An 8,912-nucleotide genomic window follows, 5' to 3' on the forward strand; every position below is an offset into this window, starting at 1 on the left:
GAAAAGGGAGAGGGAAGGGAAGGGAGGGGGAAGATGGGTGGAGGGAGGGTGATTGGTGGGACCACACCTGTGGTGCATCTTACAAGGGTACATGTGAAACTTACTAAATGTAGAATATAAATGTCTTAACACAACAACTAAGAAAATGCCAGGAAGGCTATGTTAACTAGTGTGATGGAAATATGTCAAATGGTATATAAAACCAGTGTATGGTGCCCCATGATTGCATTAATGTACACAGCTATGATTTCACAATAAATAAATTTTTTAAAAAATTTCAAGAATTGAAGGCAACTAGTGCTCTATGTTCCTGATGCCAACTCAGGAATTCATCAAAACTTAGAAATGACAGATTTCAAACCAAAATGTAAGAATAGAGGAACTGTTTTTGAAAAGGATGGGGAATAGCTCCTTGGGGTAGTGAAATATTTGAGATAATTTTGGATATACAGGGCCAAGATGGAGAGTTGCTCTAGATGACCTATCAGGTTTCTTCCAAATCTAAGACTCCATCCTTCTTTGACATGGTGTCATGTACTCTTCCCAAAAGGCTGCAACAATAACTACTAAAATTTTCAAAGCTTTCTGCCATTTGCCTCTTTCCTATACATTATCTAAAAGAACACTCTGCAAACTTCCACTAGTGAAAGGAGAAATCTTTTCCTTGGTTAGCTTTTTTATTTATTCATTCAAGAGATTCCTTTTTCATGCCTGATATGTTCTGGTCACTGTTCTAAGTACAAAGGATATAACTGGTTAAAAAATAAAAAACATGGCCTAGTCACTGTCCCGGGGTGCGAGGGCCTGAGCGGCGTCGCCCCTCTCGCACGGCCCCTCTGGGCCGGGCTGGCCGTGCCTGGGGGCCTGGCATTTTTTTTTAGCCATCTGTGAAAACTTCCCTGTAATTTTTTTTCTTCACTCCAGAAGTAAGAATTATACCAAATTGAGAAGATATGAATGAGTATCCTAAAAAAAGAAAAAGGAAGACTTTACACCCTTCCCGTTATTCAGACTCCTCTGGAATAAGCAGAATTGCAGATGGATTCAATGGAATTTTTTCTGACCATTGTTACAGTGTTTGTTCTATGAGACAGCCAGACTTAAAATATTTTGACAACAAAGTCTAGTCACTGAAAAGAAAATCCCAACAGAGGTTTTGAACAAGATGGCAGCCGAGTAACAGCTTCCTTGCATCTGGGCACCGTGAGTCTGGGGATATAGGACTCCAGGCATCTCTGGCTGGTGGGATCCGCCTATCATCACCCCTGAGAGGATACAGGGAGTCAGCGAGAGACTTCTGGACCCCAAGAGGAGGACTAAAACAGTGGAAAACCGGCAAGTGGTCGCGTGTGTTCAATCCGTCTAAACCCGCCCGCAACTGTAAGTTCAGTAGCAGCGAGACTGCAAACGAGAAAGGCCTTACCTATGAACTGTTCTGGTGTCTTTGGACTTGGCACTCAGCTGAACGGCCTTGGGGAGAGCCTGAGTGGGAGTGCGGAGAACTTTGGCCTTTGTCTAGGGCCCCAGTCTGAGCCGCTGAGCCAGACGGAGGTAATAGTGTTTGGCTCTGGGTCACAGGCAGACATTGTGAGCGATCTGCCCAGGCAAGCTCCGCCCACAGGGTCGCAGAGCTGGAATTGGGTGGGAGCTGGTAACAAAGCGACCAAGTAGCCTAAGGGCGGGGTCTGAGCCGCCTTGCAGCCCTAACCCTCAGGGGCAGAGTGAGACCGGTTTTGGCACACAGGTCCACAGGCATGAGAACTTAAAGAGCAAGAGGAAGTGAAAGGAAAATTAGGGCAAGGAAACAGATAAAAGAAATCACCCATGAGGAAGAATCAGCAGAAAACTCCAGGCAACATGAAGAACCAGTCCAGAACAACCCCGCCAAGGGACCATGATGTAGCTACTGCAGAGGAGTCCACCTATACACAAATGTTAGGAATGACAGAAAGGGAATTTAGAATACACATGTTGAAAACAATGAAAGAAATGATGGAAACAATGAAGGAAACTGCTAATAAAGTGGAAATTAACCAAAAGGAAATCCAAAAACAGAATCAAATCAGAGATGAACGATATGAAGAATATAAAAAGGATATAGCAGAGCTGAAGGAAATGAAACAGTCAATCAGGGAACTTAAAGATGCAATGGAAAGTATCAGCAACAGGTTAGACCATGCAGAAGAAAGAATTTCAGAGGTAGAAGACAAAGTTTTTGAGATAACTCAGATAGTAAAAGAGGCAGAAAAGAAGAGAGAGAAAGCAGAACGTTCACTGTCAGAATTATGGGACTTTATGAAGCGTTCCAACATACGAGTTATAGGAATTCCAGAAGGGGAAGAAGAATGCCCCAGAGGAATGGAAGCCATACTAGAGAATATTATAAAAGAAAATTTCCCAAACATCACCAAAGATTCTGACACACTGCTTTCAGAGGGCTATCGGACCCCAGGTCACCTCAACTCTAACCGAGCTTCTCCAAGACACATTGTGATGAACCTGTCCAAAGTCAAGACAAAAGAAAAGATTCTGCAAGCTGCCAGGAGTAAGCGCCAGTTGACCTACAGGGGCAAATCCATCAGATTGACCGAAGACTTCTCTAATGAAACTTTTCAAGCAAGAAGACAATGGTCATCTACCTTTAATCTACTTAAACAGAACAATTTCCAGCCCAGAATTCTGTACCCTGCTAAGCTAAGCTTAAAAATTGATGGAGAAATCAAATCATTTACGGATATACAAACATTTAGGAAATTCGCCACAACAAGACCAGCTCTACAGGAAATACTTCAACCTGTTCTGCACACTGACCACCACAATGGATCAGCAGCAAAGTAAGAACTCAGAAATTAAAGGACAGAACCAAACCTCCACACTGATGCAAAAGATAAAACTAAGCAATGGACTATCACAAAATAAGACGAATAGAATACTACCACACTTATCAATTATCTCAATAAATGTTAATGGCTTGAATTCCCCACTGAAGAGACATAGATTGGTTCACTGGATTAAAAAACACAAGCCATCTATTTGCTGTTTGCAAGAAACACACCTGGCTTCAAAAGACAAATTAAAGCTCCGAGTCAAGGGTTGGAAGACAATATTTCAGGCAAATGGAATTCAGAAGAAAAGAGGAGTTGCAATCTTATTTTCAGATACATGTGGATTTAAAGCAACTAAAGTCAAAAAAGACAAAGATGGTCACTTTATATTGGTCAAGGGAAAAATACAACAAGAAGACATTTCAATTCTAAATATCTATGCACCCAATTTAAATGCTCCCAGATTCTTGAAACAGACCTTACTCAGTCTGAGCAATATGATATCTGATAATACCATAATAACAGGGGACCTTAACACTCCTCTTACAGAGCTGGACAGATCCTCCAAACAGAAATTAAACAAGGATATAAGAGACTTAAATGAGACCCTAGAACAACACTGCTTGATAGATGCATATAGAACACTCCACCCCAAAGATAAAGAATATACATTCTTCTCATCACCCCATGGAACATTCTCCAAAATTGATCATATCCTGGGACACAAAACAAAGATCAACAGAATCAAAAGAATTGAAATGTTACCTTGTATCTTCTCAGACCATAAGGCACTAAAGGTGGAACTCAACTCTAACAAAAATGCTCGACCCCACCCAAAGGCATGGAAACTAAACAATCTTCTGTTGAATAACAGATGGGTGCAGGAAGAAATAAAACAGGAAATCATTAACTTCCTTGAGCATAACAACAATGAAGACACAAGCTACCAAAACCTCTGGGATACTGTAAAAGCAGTTTTGAGAGGAAAATTCATCGCTTTAGATGCCTACATTCGAAAAACAGAAAGAGAGCACATCAACAATCTCACAAGAGATCTTATGGAATTGGAAAAAGAAGAACAATCGAAGCCTAAACTCAGTAGAAGAAAAGAAATATCCAAAATCAAATCAGAGATCAATGAAATTGAAAACAAAAGAATCATTCAGAAAATTAATGAAACAAGGAGTTGGTTTTTTGAAAAAATAAATAAAATAGATAAACCATTGGCCAGACTGACGAGGAATAGAAAAGTAAAATCTCTAGTAACCTCAATCAGAAATGATAAAGGGGAAATAACAACTGATCCCACAGAGATACAAGAAATCATCTCTGAATACTACCAGAAACTCTATGCCCAGAAATTTGACAATGTGAAGGAAATGGATCAATATTTGGAATCAAACCCTCTCCCTAGACTTAGCCAGGAAGAAATAGAGCTCCTGAACAGACCAATTTCAAGCACTGAGATCAAAGAAACAATAAAAAATCTTCCAACCAAAAAATGCCCTGGTCCAGATGGCTTCACTCCAGAATTCTATCAAACCTTCAAGGAAGAGCTTATTCCTGTACTGCAGAAATTATTCCAAAAAATTGAGGAAGAAGGAATCTTCCCCAACACATTCTATGAAGCAAACATCACCCTGATACCAAAACCAGGAAAAGACCCAAACAAAAAGGAGAATTTCAGACCAATCTCACTCATGAACATAGACGCAAAAATTCTCAACAAAATCCTAGCCAATAGATTACAGCTTATCATCAAAAAAGTCATTCATCATGATCAAGTAGGCTTCATCTCAGGGATGCAAGGCTGGTTTAACATACGCAAGTCTATAAACGTTATCCACCATATTAACAGAGGCAAAAACAAAGATCACATGATCCTCTCAATAGATGCAGAAAAAGCATTTGATAAAATCCAGCATCCTTTTCTAACTAGAACACTGAAGAGTATAGGCATAGGTGGCACATTTCTAAAACTGATTGAAGCTATCTATGACAAACCCACAGCCAATATTTTACTGAATGGAGTAAAACTGAAAGCTTTTCCTCTTAGAACTGGAACCAGACAAGGTTGTCCTCTGTCACCTTTACTATTCAACATAGTGCTGGAAGTTCTAGCCAATACAATTAGGCAAGACAAGGAAATAAAGGGAATCCAAATGGGAGCAGAGGAGGTCAAACTCTCCCTCTTTGCTAACGACATGATCTTATACTTAGAGAACCCCAAAGACTCAACCAAAAGACTCCTAGAAGTCATCAAAAAATATAGTAATGTTTCAGGATATAAAATCAATGTCCACAAGTCAGTAGCCTTTGTATACACCAATAACAGTCAAGATGAGAAGCTAATTAAGGACACAACTCCCTTCACCATAGTTTCAAAGAAAATGAAATACCTAGGAGTATACCTAACGAAGGAGGTGAAGGACCTCTATAAAGGAAACTATGAACTCCTCAGAAAGGAAATAGCAGAGGATATTAACAAATGGAAGAACATACCATCCTCATGGATGGGAAGAATCAACATTGTTAAAATGTCTATACTTCCCAAAGCAATCTACCTATTCAATGCCATTCCTATCAAAATACCAACATCGTACTTTCAAGATTTGGAAAAAATGATTCTGCGTTTTGTATGGAACCGGAAAAAACCCCGTATAGCTAAGGCAGTTCTCTGTAACAAAAATAAAGCTGGGGGCATCAGCATACCAGATTTTAGTCTGTACTACAAAGCCATAGTGCTCAAGACAGCATGGTACTGGCACAAAAACAGAGACATAGACACTTGGAATTGAATTGAAAACCAAGAATGAAACTAACATTTTACAACCACCTAATCTTTGATAAACCAAACAAGAACATACCTTGGGGGAAAGACTCCCTATTCAATAAATGGTGTTGGGAGAACTGGATGTCTACATGTAAAAGACTGAAACTGGACCCACACCTTTCCCCACTCACAAAAATTGATTCAAGATGGATAAAGGACTTAAACTTAAGGCATGGAACAATAAGAATCCTCCAAGAAAGCATAGGAAAAACACTGGAAGATATTGGCCTGGGGAAAGACTTCATGAAGAAGACTGCCATGGCAATGGCAACAACAACAAAAATAAACAAATGGGACTTCATTAAACTGAAAAGCTTCTGTACAGCTAAGGAGACAATAACCAAAGCAAAGAGACAACCTACACAATGGGAAAGGATATTTGCATATTTTCAATCAGACAAAAGCTTGATAACTAGGATCTACAGAGAACTCAAATTAATCCACATGAAAAAAGCCAACAATCCCTTATATCAATGGGCAAGAGACATGAATAGAAATTTCTCTAAAGACGACAGACAAATGGCTAACAAACACATGAAAAAATGTTCATTATCTCTATGTATTAGAGAAATGCAAATCAAAACAACCCTGAGATATCATCTAACCCCAGTGAGAATGGCCCACATCACAAAATCTCAAAACTGCAAATGCTGGCGTGGATGTGGAGAGAAGGGAACACTTTTACACTGCTGGTGGCACTGCAAACTAGTACAACCTTTCTGGAAGGAAGTATGGAGAAACCTCAAAGCACTCAAGCTAGACCTCCCATTTGATCCTGCAATCCCATTACTGGGCATCTACCCAGAAGGAAAAAAATCCTTTTATCATAAGGACACTTGTACTAGACTGTTTATTGCAGCTCAATTTACAATCGCCAAAATGTGGAAACAGCCTAAATGCCCACCAACCCAGGAATGGATTAACAAGCTGTGGTATATGTATACCATGGAATACTATTCAGCCATTAAAAAAAATGGAGACTGGGCGGCACCTGTGGCTCAAGGAGTAGGGCGCCGGTCCCATATGCCGGAGGTGGCGGGTTCAAACCCAGCCCCGGCCAAAAACCAAAAAAATAAAAATAAAAATAAAAAAAAAATGGAGACTTTACATCCTTCATATTAACCTGGATGGACGTGGAAGACATTATTCTTAGTAAAGCATCACAAGAATGGAGAAGCATGAATCCTATGTACTCAATTTTGATATGAGGACAATTAATGACAATTATGGTTATGGGGGGGGAAACAGAAAGAGGGAAGGAGGGAGGTGGGTGGGGCCTTGGTGTGTGTCACACTTTATGGGAGCAAGACATGATTGCAAGAGGGACTTTACCTAACAATTGCAATCAGTGTAACCTGGCTTATTGTACCCTCAATGAATCCCCAACAATAAAAAAAATAAAAAAAAGAAAATCCCAACAGATTGTATTAATGGAACAGCCTACAAAATACCTGACCAATACTGCTCAAAACTGTCAAAGTCATGAGAAACGAGAATGGTGAGAAACTGCCAGAGCCTGCAGTAGCCTGGAGAGATCTAACAAACATGATGTGATACACTAGCAGGGATCCTGGAACAGAAAAGGACCGTAGATGATGATTCTGATACTGAGACGTCAAATGACTTGCCAAAATTTACAGATGGAACCAAGGCCAGAAACAGAAATCAGAACTACCTGGTTCCTAGTCCAGTGCTTAGAATTCTAGACCACACTTCCTTTCCTACAGAAAAATCTGCTGATATTGAAATTTGCGATGAAGAGTGTGACTCACCTGAATCAGTCAATCAACAGACCCAAGAGGAGAGTCCTATAGAAGTTCACACAGCTGAAGATGTTCCAATTGCTGTAGAAGTGCATGCAATTTCCGAGGACTATGATATAGAGACAGAAAACAATTCCTCCGAGAGTCTCCAAGACCAAACGGATGAAGAGCCACCAGATAAACTTTGTAAAATTCTTGACAAGAGCCAGGCTTTGAATGTGACTGCTCAGCAGAAATGGCCTTTACTGAGAGCTAATAGCAGTGGCCTCTATAAATGTGAACTTTGTGAGTTCAACAGCAAATATTTTTCTGATTTAAAGCAGCGTATGATCCTGAAGCATAAACGTACTGATTCAAATGTGTGTCGAGTATGCAAGGAAAGTTTCTCTACCAACATGCTTCTGATAAACATGCCAAACTACATGAAGAGGATCCCTGCATTTGTAAATACTGTGACTATAAGGCAGTAATTTTTGAGAACCTAAGCCAGCACATTGCAGACACCCATTTTAGTGGTCACCTCTACTAGTGTGAGCAGTGTAACGTGCAGTTCTCTTTAAGCAGTGAACTCTACCTCCACTTCCAGGAGCACAGCTGTGATGAGCAGTATTTGTGTCAGTTCTGTGAACACGAAACCAATGACCCAGAAGACTTGCATAGCCGTGTGGTAAATGAGCATGCATGTAAATTAATAGAATTAAGTGATAAGTATAACAATGGAGAACATGGACAGTATAGCCTCTTAAGCAAAATTACCTTTGACAAATGTAAAAACTTCTTTGTATGTCAAGTATGTGGTTTTTGGAGTAGACTTCATACCAATGTTAATAGGCATGTGGCTATTGAACATACTAAAATTTTTCCTCATGTTTGTGATGACTGTGGGAAAAGCTTTTCAAGTATGCTAGAATATTGCAAGCATCTAAATTCACATTTATCTGAAGGGATTTATTTATGTCAATATTGTGAATATTCAACAGGACAAATTGAAGATCTTAAAATTCATCTAGATTTCAAGCATTCAGCTGACTTACCTCATAAATGTAGTGACTGCTTGATGAGGTTTGGGAATGAAAGGGAGTTAATAAGTCACCTTCCAGTCCATGAGACCACATGATTATTCTCTTTATTTAAATTTACAGAATGTTAATGTAAAATAATAAATTCAGCTTTTTTTTGCTATGTTAAAATGATTTTAAACCAAAAAAATAAATAAATAAATAAAATAAAAAATAAAAAACAGAAAAGCAGTCTTTGCGTAAGGGGGTTTATAATATAGGAGCTGGAGATAGATAATGAATACGTATGTCAGGCTGCATTAACCTCTACAGAATATAAAATAAAGCAGGAAGGCCAGGCGTGGTGTCTCATGCCTGTAATCCTAGCACTCTGGGAGGCTGGGGTGGGTGGATTGCTTGAGCTCACGAGTTAGAGACCAGGCTGAGCAAAAGCAAGACCCCATCTCTAATAAAAATAGAAAAACTAAGGCAA

The 8,912-nt window shown here is 39.5% G+C and overlaps 1 protein-coding gene across 1 annotated transcript; it reads left to right on the forward strand.

Moving 5' to 3' along the window:
- Nucleotides 1-830: 830 nt before the first annotated feature.
- Nucleotides 831-8,616, forward strand: LOC128563603 (zinc finger protein 639-like). Its single transcript, XM_053559010.1, is given in 3 exon segments — nucleotides 831-1,121; nucleotides 7,238-7,826; nucleotides 7,829-8,616. Coding segments are annotated over 3 exon segments (1,467 nt in total). The 5' UTR covers nucleotides 831-953; the 3' UTR covers nucleotides 8,539-8,616.
- The last annotated feature ends 296 nt before the right edge of the window (nucleotides 8,617-8,912 follow it).

This window comes from Nycticebus coucang, chromosome 13 (genome assembly GCF_027406575.1).
Source record: "Nycticebus coucang isolate mNycCou1 chromosome 13, mNycCou1.pri, whole genome shotgun sequence".
NCBI classification, from domain to species: Eukaryota; Metazoa; Chordata; class Mammalia; order Primates; family Lorisidae; genus Nycticebus; species Nycticebus coucang.